Source organism: Bufo bufo, chromosome 1 (genome assembly GCF_905171765.1).
Source record: "Bufo bufo chromosome 1, aBufBuf1.1, whole genome shotgun sequence".
Taxonomy (NCBI): Eukaryota; Metazoa; Chordata; class Amphibia; order Anura; family Bufonidae; genus Bufo; species Bufo bufo.
The window spans coordinates 205,630,037-205,652,099 of NC_053389.1; the positions used below are offsets into that span (position 1 = coordinate 205,630,037).

The 22,063-nt window shown below is 44.8% G+C and overlaps 1 protein-coding gene across 3 annotated transcripts in view; it reads left to right on the forward strand.

Moving 5' to 3' along the window:
- The window catches only part of LOC121002897 (sulfotransferase 2B1-like), a 113,541-nt gene that overhangs the window by 66,638 nt on the left and 24,840 nt on the right, over positions 1-22,063 (forward strand). For all 3 annotated transcript variants that reach the window (XM_040434543.1, XM_040434559.1, XM_040434551.1), the window contains exon 4: positions 11,161-11,287. In XM_040434543.1, the coding sequence (XP_040290477.1) occupies positions 11,161-11,287 (127 nt within the window). The remainder of the gene's footprint in view (positions 1-11,160; positions 11,288-22,063) is intronic.

A 22,063-nucleotide genomic window follows, 5' to 3' on the forward strand; every position in this document is an offset into this window, starting at 1 on the left:
TTCGGGTGTTCGGCCCGAACACATTGCTATGTTCGTGTGCTCGGCCGAGCACCCGAGTATAATGGAAGTCAATGTAAGAACCCCAGGCACCCCCTGCTCGGAGGAGAAGAGGATGTCTGGTTCATAAAAAAAGGTTAGAAATTGATGGAAACCGCATCAAAAAGGTTTGGCAACAGCATGAAGAGAATAGCTGGATGCGTCTTAGACTCCTATTATGTACGGCATACAATAGACAACCACACAAAGGCTGTATGCCAAAAGCCAGGTATGTGCAAGTCATCAATCTATCCAGATGACAGGCTTAGTCAGCATACCTTACAATGGCAGCCTTGTGCACTATGAGATATTCCAAACCAGGTCTTATCTGACTGAGAACCAGTAAACATCAAAGTTATTTTGCATCTGTTGGATGGCTTGGGTGGACCTGCACACCTAGTTCAATATCATTAGGGCAACAAAAAGTTTTCCGATTGTCCTAACATAATATTCAATAACCTTTCTATACAGTTTTGTCATGTAAAAACTAATTTGCATAAACATGGGCATATGAAACCAATAGAGGGCGCGGTTCATAACTTAATAGCGCCATCTATTGGTTTTATAGTCTTCTGACAAGAATATTAGACTGAGTCTTATGACAAGCTTATTAGTGTAGCCTTTTGCATGGAAAATTCGTAGTCTTATGACAGCTGAAAAACAAGGCAGATTCTGCTCATTTGCATGTCTTTCCCATATGCCCATGTTTATGCAAATAAGTTTTTACATGACAAAACTGTATAGAAAGGTTATTGATTATTATGTTAGGACAATCGGAAAACTTTTTGTCGCCCTAATGATATTGATCTAGGTGTGCAGGTCCACCCAAGCCACCCAACAGATGCAAAATAACTTTGATGTTTACTGGTTTTCAGTCAGATGAGAGCTGGTTTGGAATATCTCATAGTTCAAAAGGCTTCCATTGTAAGGTATGCTGACTAAGCCTGTCATCTGTCTCATGGATAGTCTGATGGCTTGCACATACCTGGCTTTTGGCATACAGCCTTTGTGTGGTAGTCTATTGTATGTCATACACAATAGGAGTCTAAGACGCATCCAGCTATCCTCTTGATGCTGTTGCCAAACCTTTTTGATTGGGTTTCCATCAATTTCCAACTTTTTTTATGAACCAGACACCCTCTTCTCTTCCGAGCAGGGTGTGCCTGGGGTTCTCCCATTGACTTCCATTGCATTAAATTGTATTTGAGCACCCGAATTATTCGGCCGAGCACTCGGATCTGCTCGAGCCGAACTGCTTTTCAGCCGAACATGCTTGCTAATCACTACAAAACACGTGTTGCATAAAGATTCATAAAAGCGGTATGCATAAGATGGTGGTTCAACTGTTCAATCTTGTCATTCAACACAAAATGATGGATATATTTCTCTCTTGAGTATCTGTACTCTCACTTTATGATCTCTCTGAGAGGTATATCTGAGGTCTAACTAATAGTTCTACTTGCTGAATTTGGTCGCAATTTGCAGTATACAGTTAGCAGTAACTATTTTCAGATTGGTTGAGTATGATCTGGTATGGTTGTATGCTATTTGGATTGCAATATGGAATTTGAATTTGAACTTTGTAGTTTGAAATTGGTGGAACTGTAAGTAAACACACATATAACTGGTTCAGTATACAGTTCTACTCACTATATTAACAGTAGGAACATTATATAACTGTTTTAAATACCTATTTTGGCCTCTCTGCTTCCATAAAACACAGCTCTTAGTGGAGTGAATGTCTGTTCAGCTTCTCTCCTTTGGTGTAATGATTCTAGCAGCTCCTGCTAGGGGAAATTCCCACACAAGCTATGTGTGAAGCTGGCTGTAATTGGTCAAAACTCCTGGGCTGTGTGAGGCTAGCTAGGATTGGTCAAGACTCCTGCTTAGCAACAACAGTTTAACTCTATGCTTTCTGTTGTTTCTGCTGTGTAATTGAGCTTACCTTAACTTATATAATGAATCTTAAAGGCATATTATCTTTTCTAAGTTTTATGACATCCAAACATGAAGTCACTAAATAACTCTGCTTTTGTCTTTAACACACAAACATAGGAACTGTATTAAGGTTATTGGCAGGTTTAGCTGTATAAACATCTACAGGCATGCACCCAATTTCATGCAGTCAAGGCTCCACCACCTCAGCCAAAGGGAGCTGTCTGTCCTTTCCGTCATCTGCTGGTCCTGATGCTCCTGATCCTCCTACTTCTCATCAGTCATTACGTCAGCAATCGATCACCGATTCACAAGAGACAGTAGTATGCATGCACTCATCCAATGGCGCAGAAGCTGAACGTGCTCCTGGCCAAGTTGCTGGTACTGCAGTCCCTCCCTTTCTGAGTGGTGGACTCTGCACCTTTCAGAGAACTGATGGCTTGTGCCGAGCCGAGGTGGAGAGTCCCAAGCCATCATTTCTTTGCCAAAAAGGCAGTACCAGCCCTGCACACATTTGTAGAACAGAAGTTGGGCCAGTCTTTGAGCTTCTCGGTGTCTGCCAAAGTGCATGGCAGCACTGACATATGGAGCTGTAACTACGGTCAAGAACAATATATGTCCTTTACGGCCCACTGGGTAAATGTGGTTTCTGCCCAGACACACAAGCAACTTGGCCAGGTGATGCCGCTTCCGCCTCTACATTCTCATGCCATTGGTCCTGCGACAATGTCCGCCTCTACCTCCTTATCCTCCACCGTGTCCTCAGCCTCCACTGCAGGAACAATTCACAGTGCCCCACCAGCATACCACATGTGCAGGGCATGGCGGTGTCAAGCTGCTCTACACCTAGTTTGCCTGGGTGAACGGAGTCACACAGGGGAGGAACTGCTCCGCGTCCTTCATCAAGAAATCGAATCCTGGTTTTCTTCTCGACAACTCAAAATATGAAACATGGTGACCGACAACGGGAAGAACATGGTGTCGGCGCTGCATCAAGGAGGGCTGAGCCATGCGCTCTGCATTACGCATGTGTTCAATATGGTTGTAAAGCGGTTCCTGAAGTCTTCACCCCATCTGCAAGACATCCTGAAAATGGCCAGGAAATTTTGCATGCGCTTCAGCCACTCGTACACCATAAAGCACACCCTTCTTGAGCTGCAGAATGACATCCCCCAACATAGGCTGATATGCAACATTTCCACCTGTTGGAATTTCACCCTCCATATGTTGGACCGATTATATGAACAGAGTAAGGCCATAAACGATTTCTTGATGATACAGGCGGACAGAGGTACTCCCCTGTGTAACTTTGATGTCAGCCAATGGCAGCTCATGCCTGACTCCTGCCGTTTGCTCTGGCCCTTTGAGGAGGCCACTTTATTTGTCAGTCGCCAGGACTACGGGATGAACAACATCATTCCACTGATTCATATCCTGGAACAGATGCTGCTAAATCTGGCTGGCCAGGGGACAAGAGACGTAGCGAGTACATCTTATTGCCACATGAGCCCAGTGGGGGCTGAACTAGAGGAGAAGGACATTGGAGCACAAGCAATGTGTAGCGAAATGGGTGGTTTTATTACACAGGTGACAGGAGAGGAGGAGCAGAAGCAGCCAGAGGAGCTACAGGGCGATGAGGAAGAGGAGACAGAGGACCCAGATGCACCATGGCAGTATGCAGTGGAGATGGAGGCAGGGAGTCCCTCCGAGTCAGTTGTGCAAATGGCCAGATGTATGCTCACTTGCTTGCGTAGTGACAGCCGAATTGTCACCATTCGCCAGGGGGATGACTACTGGCTCTCCACCATGTTAGACCCTCGCTATCGGTCCAAAATGGGGGCCTTTTTTACACACATCTGACAGGAAGGACAAACTGTACTATTATTAAGATATCCTATGTAGTCAGTTGGCTGCTGCCTATATGCTCCATCGCTCATCCTCACGCAGGCCCTCTGCACTTACATTTCACTGCCATGGCTGCTGGGGGATGGCAGGAGCAGTACCAGCTCCATCAGTAGTAACTTAAGTATAGAGTTGCTGATGAGCAGTTTTCTTCACCTGTCTACTGAAGAGACTACTCACCAGGAGCAGCGGACATAAAGCAGAACCTGAACCAGCAGGTTGTGGCATACAGATGTAGCAGGGGTAACACACACACTCTTTATGCAAATTTCTTAACTCATCGCGTGATCTTGAAACAAGATTTGGTAGCCAAAAGCAGAAGTGGGTACAAAACACAGAAGACATGCAAATATTCCATTCACGTGTCATCTCTGTTTTGGATCCCCTCCTGTTTTTTTTGGGCTTTAGCAATACTGATGGATTACTGACCAAATGCTGACCGAGTTAAGGCGGATGCTCAACAGACATCTGTTTTTTGGGGGGTTATTGTTCTGACGGATCAGAGGAAGGGCAAAATAATCTGTTAACCCTGCTACATCCGTACTTGGAGTGCACCCTGCCACCCCACATCGAAGACCCCCTGGACTACTGGACAGCCAAACTCTATTTGTGGCCGCAAATGGTCGAGTTTGCCCTGGACAAGCTTTTCTGCCCAGCAAGCAGTGTCGCATCAGAGCGGGTGTTTAGTGCGGTGCGGGCCATAGTTACCCCAAGGAGAACTCGCCTGTCCACCCAAAATCCAAAAATGTGGAGAAACTGACCTTTGTGAAGATGAATCAGGTGTGGATCAGCCAGGATTTTCAAACACTAGTGCCTGATGCATCAGACTAGATCATCCATGGTGCCACACCTACACTTTGACAAAAGAGGCCTGTTTCTTCTGGCCACCTTCTTCAGCTACTATTCTGATGCTGCCATCCGCCTGATGCCACACCTGATGCCAGGTGCTCCTACTGCCAGTCACCATCTTCAGCTGGTACTAGTATTGCCCCCCACATCCCCACTCTATCACTGTGCCACTCTGTGGTCTTCTCATGCTGCTGCTACCTCAACACTATGTCACTGGGCCACTCTGTGGTCTCCTCATGCTGCTGCTACATCACTACTCTGTGGTCTCCTCATGCTGCTGCTACCTCAACACTATGTCACTGGGCCAATCTGTGGTCTCCTCATGCTGCTGCTACATCAACACTATGTCACTGGCCCACTCTGTGGTCTCCTCATGCTGCTGCTACATCAACACTATGTCACTGGGCCACTCTGTGGTCTCCTCATGCTGCTGCCACCTCACCAATATGTCATTTGGCCACTCTGTGGACTTCTTATGCTGTTCACACTCTCCCCACTTCATGACTGGGCCACTATCTTGCCTTTTTGACATCATCATTTATTTTACCTTTCTTCTGATCTATTCAGGAGAAAGGAAAAATGAGACGCACAACGAATCCTGTCTATGTAGCAGCTGTAAGACCTGTATGACATGGTCCCTATTTTGCATCAGAATTGGCCTATGATTTGGTAGCCAAAAGCAGAAGTGGGTACAAAACACAGAAGACATGCAAATATTCCATTCACGTGTCATCTCTGTTTTGGATCCTCTCCTGTTTTTTTTGGGCTTTAGCAATACTGATGGATTACTGACCAAATGCTGACCGAGTTAAGGCGGATGCTCAACAGACATCTGTTTTTTGGGGGGTTATTGTTCTGACGGATCAGAGGAAGGGCAAAATAATCAGTGACGTTAACACAACCTTACTGCTGACACCCTCTCCCCTCTGTCAGGGGAGTGCTCTACTTGTATAAGTGTTTAATAGAACAGTTTCTGAAGGCATCTATGTGGAATCAGCTGACGACTGTGTAAAAGGAGTGCGCTTCTTCTTGACGTTAACATCGACCTGTTAGGCTGAGTACACACTTGAGTCAGTTGGTCAGTTTTGGCCCCGTAAGTGCTTAAATAAGTGGTGTGCAGTGATTCTAAGAACGACGCCTGTCATGTGCTTGTCAAACAGTATTGTTTTACTACCACAGCAAACTCCCTATGCGTGTTACTGCAAGGCACAGTGTTCTACACCACTATACAGGCTCTCTGTAGCCAGGAAATAGCTGTTTTTTAACGCGATTCACCGCAAATAAATTCGGATTAAATTGAATCTTTTCGGAAAGTTATCTAATTATAAAGACATTAGTGATATGTGTCAGCTTATAAGCATAGAAAAAACATGTATCTTTGTGTGGTAACTTTATAGTTTAGAGGTTAAGCTATTTGTTTGTAGAGATCCCTGGTTTGAATCTTAGGAGAGACTTTGAAAAAAAAATTTTGCTTCATGTTTTTTTTTTCTTCCACATTTTTCCCATAAATAAGTCTTTGACCTTATCATATTGAGAATACATTTTTTTAGAAAGCTAATTAATATTACTGATTTCTATATAATCATATATTGTGTCCGTGAATAAAGCAGTAACAAATTTTAGAAAAAAAACAACACTATTCTCAATATAGTAAGGCCACATTATTATTATTATTATTATTATTATTATTATTATTATTATATGATTATATATATATTTTTATAGTATAGCCTTTTAACCCCTTCACTGGGCGGGTGTTTAAAGATGGCGCCCGCTCCTGCTCGCTGCGAGCGCCATAGCCACGGGTGGCCGTCTGCTTTTTTTAGCAGACACCAGCAGCTCATGTCCGCAATTGGCAGTAATGCCGATTGCAGACATTTAACCCCTCAAATGCCGTGGTCAATCCTGACAATGGTATCTGAACGCGCTAAAAACCGAAAGTGTCTGATTCACAGTTTTTGGTCGCTTCATTTTCTACAAAAATAAAAGGTGATCAAAAAGTCATACACACCCCATAATAGTATCAATGAAAAGTTCAGATCGCCTCGCAAAAAATGAGCCCCTATACAGCTTCGTACACATATTTTCAAAAAAGTTATAGGGGTCAAAATATTGCGACAAAAAAATAAAACAGATTTTTTTCCACTTTTTAAATTTTTTTATCACTATCAAAATGCAAGAAAAACTATGCATATAAGGTATCGCCGGATTTGTACTGACCTGTAGAATAAAAGTATCCAGTCAGTTTTATCGCACATCGAACGTCGTAAATAAAAAACCCGTAAAACTATATGGAATTGCTTTTTTTTTTTTTGCAATTTCACCCCATTTGTTTGTTTTTCCCCCCCGATTGGAAAGTACAACTTGTAACACAAAGAACAAGCCCTCATATGGCTATGTGAACAGACAAATAAAAAAGTTATGGCTCTGGCAAGGCAGGGAGCGCAAAACGAAAATGCCCCAAAAATTTTTTTAATAAATTCGGGCCTTAAAGTGTTTTTAATATGGTTTTAAATAAAAAAAATAATAGAAAATATATATCTTTCCTGGGACCACTCTGTGACTGGGCCACTATGTTGACTCTTCTCCCTGTTGCTACCCTCACCAGTCGGGACTGGGTCACTAGTGTCCCTTTTTGGCCTTGTTTACATCACCATTTATTTCACCATTCTTCTGACCTGTCGCAAAATGAAAAATGGATCCTGTCTTTGGAGCATCACACATTTAGTATTTTGTATCGGGATTTGATCATGATTTTAAAGCCAAAAGCAGGAGTGGGCCAAAAACATAGACATCCAAATATTTTCATCACTCGTCATCTTTGTTTTGGACCTTTTGCTTACCAATACCAATACTGATCAATTACTGACCAAATACTGACCGTAATGATAGAGGCCATTAAAGTCCTACATGCAGGGTTTTATTCTCATTTGAATAAAACAGATTTCAGATGCAAATAGTCAAAACTTATGCAAAGTGAGCATGAGGCTTCTATCACATGGTCAGTAATTTGCATCAGAATTTGATTGTGATTTGGAAGCCAATAGCAGGAGTGGGTCCAAAACACAGAAGACATGCAAATATTCCCATCACGTGCCATCTCTGTTTTGGACCCACTCCTGTTTTGCCTTACATAGGCCTCCTGCACACAAACGTTGGTTTTTTTCCTTTTTCGGGCCGTTTTTTGTGTTCCATATACGGTCCGTATACGGAACCATTCATTTCAATGGTTCCGCAAAAAAAAACGGAATGTGCTTCGTATGCATTCTGTTTCCGTATTTCCATTTTTCCATTGAAAGATAGAACATGTCCTATTATTGCCCGCAAATCATGTTCCGTGGCTCCATTCAAGTCAATGGGTCCACAAAAAAAAACGGAACACATACGGAAATGCATCCGTATGTCTTCCGTATCCGTTCCGTTTTTGCAGAACCATATATTGAAAATGTTATGCCCAGCCCATAATTTACTGTGTAATTACTGTATACTGTATATGCCATACGGAGAAACAGAATGAAAAAACTGAACCAAAATGGAAACACAACGGAAACAAAAAACGGATCCGGAAAAAACGGCCTGCAAAACACAGAAAAAGCCATACGGTCATGTGCAGGAGGCCTAATACTGATAAATTACTGACCCAATACTGACCATTGGAAGACGGATGCTCAAAATACATTAGCATTTTTTGGGGTTGTTCTGACGAATCAGAAGAAGGGAAAAATAAACAGTGACGTAAACACAAACTTACTGCTGACACCCTGTCCACTCTGTCATGGGGCTACAACTTGTATTAGTGACTAACAAATAGTGTTGAGCGCGAATATTGGAATAACAATTTTTTTTTGGGCGAATATCGCAACTTCGAGAACTTGCGAATATTTAGAATATAGTGCTATATATTCGCTATTCGAATATTCGTCTGAAAACATTATTCCTCACTGCTTCTTGCTTGTGGGCCAATGTGTCATTGGTCCCCAAGCAACTTAAGCAGGAAGGAATCATGTTTTCATATGGAAAAATATTTTACGACTATTCTAAAAAACAAATATATAGCAATATAGTGAATATATTCGTTATTTAGAATATTCGCCAGTTTTTTGCCAATCTGTACAGTTGTTCGCATACTCCTCCCCGACAAGCGGCCCCGTCACCATGGGAACACCTGTAAGTTAGAATATACTATTGGATCTGAGTTTTTCCTGCGATCGTGAAAACTCAGATCCGATGGTATATTCTAACCCACAGGCATTCCAATGGTGACGGGGACGCTTGTCGGGGAGGAGTATGCCGAACAACTGTACAGGTTGAACAAAAAAAAAGCTGATTATTCGAAATAACGAATATATTCGCTATATTGCTATATATTCGTTTTTTAGAATATTCACCATATTCTAAAACAAGAATATATAGCAATATAGCAAATGTTCGCTAAATACAAATATAGAGCAATTTAGCTAATATAGTGCTATAATCTTTTTTTTATAGTCTTATTTTTTTTTTCTCTTCTGAAGTTCAGATTTGGAAAAAATGTACACTATTAAAAAAAATATAGCACTATATTAGCTTAGCTAAATTGCTCTGTTTGTATTTTCTCGAATATTCGCTATATTGCTATATATTCTTGTTTTACAATATGACGAATATTCTTAAAACTAATATATAGCACTATATTTACTGCTATATTTTCTTTTTTGATCAACTTCGCATTATGCGATTTTTACATTTTAGATTAATCGCAATCGCAAAAATAATCTCAAATATAAATATTCGAATATGGGACCTGCCGCTCATCACTACTAACAAAATAGGTTGTCTATCAATCTATGTGGAAGCAGCAGACGGTATAAAATGAGACAGCTCTTTCCCACTATATTAGAATCTTAGGCCACTGCACGGTTAAGTACATTATACATGACGCAAACATTGACCTGTAAAGCTGAGTTCAGACTTTTTTGGTAAGTTAATTCCAGCAGTTACTGCATGGTGAGCCAAAATCAGGAGCCAATCCTACTCTCAGATAAGATATCATAAAAAGATCTGCACCTGTTCTGTGTTTTTGACCCGTAACTGACCAAATAAGGCTACTTTCCTTTCCGGTTTTGAGATCCGGCAGACAATCTCAAAACCGGAGAAAAACGCTTCAGTTTTGTCCCCATTCATTGTCAATATGGACAAAACTGAACAAACTGGAACAGAATGTTCCATGTTGTTGCGTTCCCATGCCGGACACAAAACCACTGCAAGCAGCGTTTTTCTGTGCTACATGGGAAACTGAACATGTCGGATCTGTTTCAATAATACAAACAACTACATCAGTTCAACGGATTCAGTTGTATTATATCGAAACTGAACATGCCATATAAGTCAATGGTGCCGGATCCGTTTTTTTCGTGTTTAAAAAAAATGGATCCGGCACCATTGACTTAAACGCTGCTTGCCACCCATTGACTTACAATAGTATTTTATGCTGGATCTGGCATGTCCGTTTTCGATATAATACAACTGGATACGTTCTGAATGGATGAAGCTGGTTGTATTATTCAAATGACTGAGATCCGGCAGAGAATCTCCAAACCAGAAAGGAAAATGCAGATGTGAAAGTAGCCTAAGTAAAGTGTGAACTAAGCCTATGTCACCTGCCTGTCATAGGCAAAACTGGAATTAAACTGATCCGTTTTGATTTTGCACATCAGTATGCATCCGTTGCGTTAAGATGCAGTTGTGTGATGATCAAAATGGAACAAACCAGATCCACCTCTAAATACATTGAAAGTCTTACATTGTTTTTAGTGACCAGCTTGCAGCAGTTTTGTGTCCGGTCCATTCAGAATGGACTAAACGGAACAGTTTTTTTCCTTTTTTGAGATCCTCTGCCAGATCTCAATACCGGAAAACAACGCAAGTGTGAAACAGGCCCAATACAAACCACTGCTTCTTAGATTGCCCAGTTAATTTTGAAAAGATGGTTCAGTGCGGTTTTAAACATGCTGTTTGTTAATGCCATCAACCATGCATTTATTCATAGCTATTTATGTCAGTGTCACTCTGACACTAGTTACTTGAAAGGGAAGGGAGAAAAAAAGGTAAAACAAAATAAAAAAAGAGAAAGACAAGAAAAAAAACATATGAGTCCTAGCGGACTCAGAGTGTCATACACCTATTCAGGCCTTTTAAAGCTCTTTTTGTTCAGGTAGAATCAACTTACCCCTGAATGAAATTTTCTGAACAATTCTTTGGAATAGGACTCAAAACGGATTTCAAGAAATTTGCACATCTGTAAATGCTACAAAAGGATAGCTTTCGTTTCCTAATGAACTCATCATATAAATGTCAATGGAATTCCCTATTAAAACAGAAATACATTTGTTATAAATGAAAAACACTTTAATGTGGTATGCAAGACACATTGTTATATATACTTTATTTGCTTTTCAGATTATTTACACAATGCGAAACCCAAAAGACATCATTGTATCATTCTTTCATTTTACCAAGATTCTCAAAATCTTTCAACCAGCTGAAGATTTCCAGAAATTCATTGAAGACTTTATACAGGGGAAATGTAAGTTATTTACTTAAGGGCTTGGGCTACTTTCACACTAGCGTTTGGTGCGGATCCATCATGCATCTGCACAGACGGATCCGTTTAGATAATACAACCGTCTGCATCCGTTCAGAATGGATCCGTTTGTATTATCTTTAACATAGCCAAGACGGATTGAAAGTCAATGGAGGACGGATCCGTTTTCTATTGAGCCAGATTGTTTCATAGAAAACAGATCCATCCCTATTGACTTACATTATGTGTCAGAACGGATCCGTTTGGCTCAGTTTCGTCAGATGGACACCAAAACGCAGCAAGCAGCGTTTTGGTGTCCGCCTCCAAAGCGGAATGGAGACGGAACGGAGGGAAACTGATGCATTCTGAGCAGATCCTTTTCCATTCAGAGTGCATTAAGGCAAAACTGATCTATTTTAGACCGCTTGTAAGAGCCCTCAACGGATCTCGCAAACGGAAAGCCAAAATGCCAGCTTTAATGTAGCCTTATGAACATGACCGTGTGCTGTCCGCATCCGTATGTTCGTTCCACGGACCCGCAAAAAACAGAACAGAACTGCAAAGAGCAGAGATTCAGCTAAAGGTCTTATAAGCTGTATTCAGGATCATAACACCTGACAAGCAGAGCAGAGAGGAGGATGAGGCAGCTCTTTGCTCAGTGTTCTGAAGTAACTTGTCCTCCTGTGTGATTAGGACAGGTTTTGTGTGTACTAATAGGACAGCGGACATTTTATTTCTCCTCATGATTGCTCCCTAGACATAACAAGCTATTATAACTAGAGATGAGCAAATTTTGTAAAAATTCAATTCACAGGTTTTCCAAATTTCTCGGGAAAAATTTGGTTCGATCCGAATATATTCGAGGCAAACTACGTTAAAAAACGGCTATTTCCTGGCTGCTGAGAGCCTTTATAATGGTGTAGAACTCTGTGCCTTGCAGTTACACGCATAGGGAGTCTGCTTTGGTAGTGAAATAATACTGTGAGTCCATATGACATGCAGATGATAGGCATCACTTTTAGAATCACTGCACACTTCACTTATTTGGGGCCCAAATAAGTATGAACTCAGCCTTACAGGTCAATGTTATCGTCAAGAAGAAGCTCACTCCTTTTACACCGTTGTCAGCTGATTCCACATAGATGTAAACAGAACCTGTTCTATTAAATGTTTAAACAAGTAGAGCCCCCCTGGCAGCAGTAGTATCAGGAGGAGGCCACAGAGTGGCACAATGACAGAGTCTGGAGGTGGTAGCAGCATCAGGATGCCACAGAGTGGCACAACAGCGAGCGAGAGATTTCAGAAGTGGCAGCAGCATCAGGAGGCCACAGAGTGGCATGATGATAGATTGCGGAGGTGGCAGCAGCAGCATCAGAGGCCACAGAATTGCACAACAGCGAGAGATTGTAAAGGTGGCAGCAGCATCAGGAGGCCACAGAGTGGCACAATGACAGAGTCTGGAAGTGGTAGCAGCATGAGGAGGCCACAGAGTGGTAGGACGACAGAGTGTGGAGGTGGCAGCAGCATGAGGAGGCCACAGAGTGGCACGACAACAGAGTGTGGAGGTGGCAGCAGCATCAGCAGGAGGCCACAGGGTGGCACAATGACAGAGTCTGAAGGTGGTAGCAGCATCAGGAGGCCACAAAGTTGCACGATGATGAGAGATTGTGGAGGTGGCGGCAGCATGAGGATGCCACAGAGTGGCACAACAGCGAGCAATAGATTGCGGAAGTGGCAGCAGCATCAGGAGGCCACAGAGTGGCATGATGATAGATTGCGGAGGTGGCAGCAGCAGCATCAGGAGGCCACAGAAATGCACAACAGCGAGAGATTGTAAAGGTGGCAGCAGCATCAGGAGGCCACAGAGTGGCACAATGACAGAGTCTGGAAGTGGTAGCAGCATGAGGAGGCCACAGACTGGCACGACGACAGAGTGTGGAGGTTGCAGCATCAGGAATAGACCAAAGGGTGGCACAATGACAGAGTCTGGAAGTGGCGGCAGCATCAGCATCAGGAGACCACAGAGTGGCACAAAGACAGAGTCTGGAGGTGGCGGCAGCATCAGGAGGTCACAGAGTGGCACAATGACAGAGTTTGGAGTTTGCAGCAGCATCAGGAGGAGGCCACAGAGTGGCACGAAGACAGCGTGTGGAGGTGGGTGGTAATAACAGTACCTGCTGACGATAGTGGGTGGCATCAGATGTGTGGCATGAGGCAGGTGGCATCATCCAAATAGTAGCTGAGGCAGGTAGCCAGAAGAAACCGGTCTCTCCACATTTTGGGTGGACAGGCGAGTTCTTCTTGGGGTAACTGTGGCCCCCGCCGCACTAAACACCCGCTCTGATGCCACACTATTTGCCAGGCAGGACAGCTTTTCCAGCGCAAACTCTGCCAGTTGCGGTGACAAATTCAGTTTGGCTGCCCAGTAGTCCAGCGGATCTTCAATGTGGGTTGGCAGAGTGCTGTCCAAGTATGCCACCACCTGCTGGTATAGCTCCTGCTCCAGGTCTAGCTGCTGCTGCTGGTGATTACTTTCTTCTCTATGCGGGTGAGGAAAGCTGCTCATCAGCGACTCTAGACTTAGGCTGCTGCTGAGAGAGCTGGTACTGCTCCTGCCACCCCACCCCTCCCCAGCAGCCACGGCTGCGGAACGTGAGTGCAGAGGGCCCCCTGGTCGGACCTGCGAGAGAATAGACGATGGCGCAGATAGGCAGCGGCCAACTGATTACATAGGATGTCTCTATAGTAGTTCAGTTTGTTCTCCCTCTCAGCAACGAGGGTCCAACAAGGTGGAGAGCCAGAAGCCATCCCTCTGCCGAATGGTTACAATTTGGCTGTCACTACGCAAGCAAGTGAGCATGCATCGGGCCATTTGTGCAAGTGACTCGGAGGGACTCCCTGCCTCCATCTCCACTGCATACTGCCACAATGTGTCTGGGTCCCCTGCCTCGTCTTCCTCATCGCCCTGTTGGTCCTCTGGCTGCTCCTACTCCTCCTCTCCTGTCACCTGTGTGTAAAAACCACCCATTTTGCTACACATTGCTTGTGCTCCAGTGTCCTCCTCTTCCTCCTTCTCTTCCAGTTCAGCCCCCACAGGGCTCATGTGGCTGTGAGATCTAGGCGCCATGTCTCCAGTCCCCTGACCAGCCAGATTTACCAGCTTCTGTTCCAGGACATGAAGCAGTGGAATGACATCGTTCATCCCGTAGTCCAGGCGACTGACAAATAACGTGGCATCCTCAAAGGCCACAGGTGTCACGCATGGGCTGCCACTGGCTGACATCAAAGTTACACAGGGGAGTACTCATTAAGAAATAGTTTATAACCTCTCTCTGTTCGTATAGTCGGTCTAACATAGGCAGTGTGGAATTCCAACGGGTGGAAACGCAGCATATTGGCCTGTGTGACTCAGTTCGCCCAGGAAAACGAGGTGCAGAACAGCGTGACACCGCTGTGCCCTGCACATGTGGTATGCTAGAGGACCCCGGTGAATTGTTCCTGCAGCGGAGGCTGAGGACTCGGTGGAGGATGAGGAGGCAGAGGCGGACATTGTCGCAGGACCAACTGCGTGGCGGAATCGGCTTCACCTGGCCATGTTGCTGGTGTGGCTGTGTAGGAACCACATTAACCCAGTGGCCCGTAAAGGACATGTATTGTCCCTGCCCGTAGTTACAGCTCCACACGTCGGCACTGCCATGCACTTTGGCAGACACTGACAGGCTCAAGAACTGGCCCACCTTCTGTTCTACATGTGTGTGCAGGACTGGTACTGCCTTTTTGGCAAATAAATGACTGCTTGGGACTCTCCACCTCAGCTCGGCACAAGTCATCAGTTCTCTGAAAGGTGCTGCGGCAGGCTGGATCACCACATCGGAGCCACGGTTGTCCCAGGCCACTTTATGGTGAAGTTGCATATGTTGACGCAGGGCCGTGGTGCCAACATTGACACCCTGGCCATGCTTCACCTTCTGCCCACATATTATACATATGGCCATGTTCACCTCCTCCGGCAGCTTAAGAAAAAACGGACACACCGCCGAGTAGATGATTTTTCCCCCAACACTCGGCACTGACTGACTGCTACTGCCTCCATGAACCCGTCCACCGCTACTTCCTTAGCAGGTAAGCTCCTACAAAGCGAGTTGTCTACCGCGGGCACGTTTCACTCCCGACCTCCCACTACTGCCACCCTGCTGAGTTCTGGCTACTCTAGCAACTTGCTGGCTCACGGGCAAGCTGCCACCCTTTTCTCCTGATGATGATAAAGCCCATTCGTCACCCGGCTCCCGATCTGCGATCAGCTACATCGTCATCATCATCATCGAGCACTGTCTGCACGTCACTTATGTTCTCCTCAGGCTTCTCTGGGTCAGGAGCCTGACCGCTCGCAACACCACCTCCCACGCCACTCTCCTCATCAGTACTTGCCCGCCTAGTGGAGGAAGCGGCAGATGTTTCCTCCAGATCTTGGCTGGGCAGTAGCTGCTGCCTGACCTCTAGTAGCTCATCCTCGCTGAATAGTGGAGCCGAGCCCACAGCATATAATACTTCTCTGGCTGAGGGAACAGAAAAGGACAGAGGCGGGTTGAGGACAGGTGAAGGCACAGGGCCTCCTCCCGGGCCATGCCAACTAAGCGTTGTGTCAGAGGAACCCACCGACTGTTGGCTGGGGGTGTCTGATGTCACTTGGGACGAAGTGGATGACCAAGTCAAACATTAAAGAACCGCTGGGTTGCTAGTCAAGAAACGACCGCTAGATGACACTGGGAGCTCAGGCCTCTGATTGCGACCCCTGCTTCCACGCCTCCTTACTCTGCTGCGACATCTGCCTGCGCCAGAAACATTTACGCCTCTGCCACTCCCCCTGCACCGCTGTGCGGCAAATATATTTTACTTTTGCCACTAATACATGACAAAAAGGGCTGTAATTATCGCCCTTCACCATATAACCATCATAAGCCCTTTTTTTCCCTGCACGCTGGTGAATGGCAGGATCTAAGATGGCTGCCATATTTATAGGGCTGCGCCATCACAGGACTGGCTGCTGATTGGCTGCATACATGTCAATATGCGCGATCCCGCCTTCCCAGACTTCCTTGCCCCATGTCCTCACTTGTGTAGCGGCCATTTTAGGAAAAAATGTGATTCGTTACTACGAAGTGCGAGGAAATTCGCATTCAGTGTGAATCTAATTTTTCCTGAAATTCAGAAAGAATTCCACTTCATCATCTTCAATTTGCTCATCTCTAATTATAACTAAGGCTACTTTCACACTAGCGTTCGGAGCGGATCCGTCTGATGTTTCATCAGACGGATCCGCTCCGATAATGCAGACGTTTGCATCCGTTCAGAACGGATCCGTCTGCATTAAAACTTAGAAAATTTTCGAAGTGTGAAAGTAGCCTGAGAGGATCCGTTCAGACTTTACATTGTAAGTCAATGGGGAACGGATCCGCTTGAAGATTGAGCCATATGGTGTCATCTTCAAGCGGATCCGTCCCCATTGACTTACATTGTAAGTCTGGACGGATCCGCTCGCCTCCGCACGGCCAGGCGGACACCCGAACGCTGCAAGCAGCGTTCAGGTGTCCGCTCACTGTGCGGAGCGGAGGCTGAGCGCTGGCAGGCGGATGCATTCTCAATGGATCCGCCTACATTGAGAATGCATTGCGGCCGGGCGGCTGCATTCAGGACCGCTCGTGAGCTCCTTTAAACGGAGCTCACGAGCGGACACCTGAACGCTAGTGTGAAACTAGCCTAATGAAAGTTATTTGGGAATATATTTATAAAAAAGTAATATTTAGATATTTTCATTTTCTTAATTTCCGCAGATCACCTTTAATATGCATTAAAGAGCTTTTCCAGTATTAATATGGCTTTAACCCCTTCACGCCCAGCGCTGTACATGTACAGTGCTGGGCAGGTGTTTAAAGATGGTAGCCGCAGGTGTCTGCCTGCTTCTTTTGCAGACACCCGCGGTTCATGTCCGCAACCGGCAGTAATGCCGACCGCGGACATTTATCCCCCCAGATGCCGTGGTCAATCCTGACCACGGCATCTGAGCGCGCTGAAACTGAAAGTGCACACTTTCGGTGGTGCTCCAGCTCCCCCGTGTGGCGATCAGAGGAGCCGGAACGTGTATGCAGCAGCCCCTGTCTTTATGAATGACAGGAGGCTGCTGCATAGTAGTAAAGTAGGAAAGTAGTAAAATTATCTGTGGGGATTCGCTCTGGTAGTTAGGACTAGCGGATGCAGTATAGAGGCAAAGTACACAGTTCTTGAATCAAAAAGCGGTGTTTATTCACACATTGGTGTATAACAAAATGCAGATAAGGTGTATCACAAAACGCAGGTGGCTTGGTGTTTGTTCACACACAAGGAAAGTCCATAAACAATAAAAGTCACCTTTTCTCCTGGGTGTTAATTCACACCCTGTTAGCAGTTCAGCCTCATCAAGTCCATAGGTGGCCTGTTCACCTATAGAGGGGCCTGAGTCCTCCAGCCCGGCTCAAACCTCAAATCCCAGCACAGCCCTCAGTTCACAGCACACAGACTCCTGAGCTCCACTGTCAGAGGGAGGTAAATCCACCACACCTGGCAGCGCTGGCTGGTTTTTATGCCTGGCAAAACCCGGCCTGGAACATAGGGAGTAGTCACCCACCCAGCACTTTGACTACTCCCAGTAAGAGCCGTCCCGGATCAGCTATGACAGCCATGCTAAATCTCAAGGTGTCAATTAGCAATAGCTGCAGCTGACACATAAAATACCGTCTCTTACTTCACCAAGGCCAGGAACCTCGGTGACACATACCTTCCATCCACGATGATACCAGGTACCTTTTTACACATCATAGATTCCAATGCAAGTGCATTGGAATCTATGACAATAGCAATCAGATGATTGAGAACTATAAAAAAGTGTAAAAAAAAAAAAAAGTTTACAAATAAATAAATAAAAAAACATTAAAATTCAAATCATGCCCTTTTCCCAAAATAAAAATAAAAGAAATTAATAAAAAATACACATCATGGGTGTCACGATGTGCGAAAATGCCCATAGTATAAAAATATAAAAATATATTCCCCATATGGCAAACAGCAAAACAGAAAAAAAGCGTCCAAATGGCCCATTCGCCGTTTTTGGTCTCTTTCTTTTCTACAAAAAATTTAATAAAAAGTGATCAAATAGTCATACACACTCCAGAATGGTATCAATGAATAGTTCAGATTTCCCTGCAAAAAATTAGTCCCCATACAGCTCCATACACATAACTATAAAAAAGTTATAGGGGTCAAAATATGGCAACAAAAAAATAAAACAGATTTTTTTCCCCACTAAATTTTTTATCACTATTAAAATGCAAGAAAACCTATACATATAAGGTATCGCCGGATTCATACTGACCTTTAGAATAAAAGTAACCAGTTTTATCGCACATCGAACGTTGCAAATAAAAAACACATAAAACTGCAGTGGAATTGCTTTTTTTGTGCAATGTCACCCCATTTGGAATTTTTTTACCGCTTCCCACCACATCATATGCAATATTAAATGGTGGTGTTGGAAAGTACGACTTGTCCCACAAAAAACAAACCCTCATATGGCTATGTGAACAGACAAATAAAGTTATGGCTCTGGGAAGGCAGAGAACGCAAAACAAAAACGCAAAAAACAAAACAAAACTCCGGGCTTGAAAAGGTTAAATCGATATGCTCATAAAGTTGCTTACCTCATGTAAAATCTTCCCAAAACTTTGCATTTTACCATTTGTACTCTCCCAACCCATCTTTCCCATGTAAACCAATCCCTCTGGGTTGTTTATATCCTGTATGTAGCACTTCCTGTTGCTATATCCAACCAAACCCATTCTCCTTTCTCCACCACAGTTCCAGCACTGCCCTTAACAATGCCCATCTAGTTTATAGCTCCTTCCACCCAGCTAGTTACATAGACACTCCCTTATGACTATCCATTGGGCTGCTTTGACATGGCCATGGACATAACTAGAGATGAGCGAATCGAAGCTAACGAAGTGGAATTCGATCCGAATTTCAGGAAAAATTCAATTTGCAACGAATGCCAATTTTCTCACGCTTCGTGGTAACTAATCACATTTTTCTAAAATGGATGCTGCACTTGTGAGGACATGGAGAAAGGAAGTATGGGAAGGCGGGATCACCCAGACTGATATGCATGATGCAGCCAATCAGCAGCCAGCCAGCCTTTGGTGTTACAGTCCTATAAATACAGTGGCCATCTTAGATTCAGACATTTTACAGCGTTCTGAGTGCAGTGACAGACATGAGAAGGCGCTAGAGACAGCAATAGGAAAAACCTCATTGTTGAAAAAAAAACCAGAAAAAAACGATTTATAAGTTCAGGGAAAGGATAGAGAGGAATCATTTCACATCATCTTAGTGCAGGGAGAGACATCAGAAGGCGCTAGGAACAGTGCTATAAAAGCGATTTACAAGTGCAGGGAAAAATTATTTGGGGATCTAAATAGCCATTATACAGCTTGTCATTCCAGCAATTTGTTCTTTTTATTGGGATGCAAGTGCTATGTTGAATAGCCTTTATTGGCCTATTTTAGTACAAGAAGAAAAATATGTACGCACTTCACTGTTGCAGTTATTTGTGGTGAAAGCGTTTAGTGGCCTATTTCAGTACAGTAAGACAAATATATACGCATTTCACTTCTGCAGTTATATGTGGTGAAAGCGTTTAGTAGCCTATTTCAGTACAGAAAGAAAAATATATACGCACTTCACTGTTGCAGTTATTTGTGGCGAAAGCATTTAGTGGCCTATTTCAGTACAAAAATAAAAATATATACGCATTTTACTTCTGCAGTTATATGTGTTGAAAGTGTTTAGTGGCCTATTTCAGTACAAAAATAAAAATATATTCTCAGTTCACTTCAGCAGTTATATGTGTTGAAAGTGTTTAGTGGCATATTTCAGTACAAAAATATTAATATATTTGTCGCTTTTAGGGGTTTTTAATTTTTAATTTGCTTTTAATTTATTTTGTTCAGCTAAAAGTACGTCAGAAAGAGAAGTGCCAGGCCATGCACAGAGGAGTGGCAGAGGCCTAAATGTTTCTGGCGCAGGAACAGGTCGCAGCAGAGTAAGGGGGCGTGGCAGCAGTAGTCGTAGCGAGAGGCCTAAGCTCCAAGGGTCATCTAGCAGTCGTGTCTTAACCAGCAACCCATCGGTTCTTGATTGGTTAATTCGATCATCCACTTCATCCCAAGTGACGTCAGACACCCCCAGTGGGTTCGTCAGACACAACCCTTAGTTGGCATCCCCGGGAGCAGGCCCTGTGCCCTCACCTGTCCTCAACCTGCCTCTGTCCTTTTCTGTTCCCTGACCACAAGAAGTAATATATGCTGTAGGCTCAGCTCCACTTTCCAGCGAGGAAGAGCTATTAGAGGACAGTCAGCAGCTACTGCCCATCCAATATCTGGAGGAGACATCCGCCACTTCCTCCACGAGGCTGGCAAATAGTGGTGCCCTACCTGCCCGGGAAGTAGTGGTGCAGGGGTACACGGAGGCAGCAGCAGCAGTCAGTCAGTGCGGACTGTTGGGAGAACAATCACCTACTCGGCGGTGTGGCAGTTTTTTGTTAAGCTGCTGGAGGAAGTTAACATGGCCATATGTAGAATATGTGGGCAGAAGCTGAAGCGTCAATATATGCAGCTTCACTATAAAGTGGCCTGGGAGAACCGTGGCTAGATGTGGTGGTCCAGCCTGCCGCAGCAACCACTACATCACCCAGTGACACGCACCCAGTTTCAGCCAGTCAAGGCTCCACCACCTCAGCCAAAAGGGAGCTGTCTGTCATTTCCATCTTCTGCTGGTCCAGATGCTCCTGCTCCTCCTCCTTCTACTCCTCGTCAGTCATTCCGTCAGCAATCGATCACCGAAGCGATTGCCAAGAGACAGCAGTATGCGTGCTTGTATCCAACATTGCAGAAGCTGAACGTGCCCCTGTCCAAGTTGCTGTTGCTCCAGTCCCTCCCTTTCCAAGTGGTGGACTCTGCACCTTTCAGAGAACTGATTGCTTTTGCCGAGCCGAAGTGGAGAGTCCCAAGCCGTCATTTCTTTGCGAAAAAGGCGGTACCAGCCCTGCACAAATATGTAGAACAGAAGATGGGCCAGTCCTTGAGCCTGTCGGTGTCTGCCAAAGTGCATGGCAGCGCCGATGCGTGAAGCTGTAACTACGGTCAGGAACAGTACATGTCCTTTACAGCCCACTGGGTGAATGTGGTTCCTGCACAGCCACACCAGCAATTTGACCACGCTGCTTCTTCCTCCACGTTGTCATGCCGTTGGTCCTGCGACAATGTCCGCCTCTGCCTCTTCATCCTCCACCATGTCCTCAGCCTCCACTGCAGGGACAAGTCACAGTGCCCCTCCAGCATACCACATGTGCAGGGCACGACGGTGTCCCACTGTTCTGCACCTCGTTTCCCTGGGAGCGATCAGAGTCACACAGGGGAGGAACTGCTCCATGTCCTTCAGCAAGAAATCGAATCCTGGCTTTCTCCCCGACAATTCAAAATCGGAATCACGGTGACCGGCAACGGGAAGAACATTGTGTCGGCGCTGCGCCAAGGAAGGCTAAGCCATGCGCCATGCAGGGCACACGTGTTCAATCTGGTTGTCAAGCGTTTCCTGAAGTCTTCCACCCATCTGCAAGACATCCTAAAATTGGACAGGAAACTTTGCATGCACTTCAGCCACTCGTACACCGCAAAGCATACCCTTCTTGAG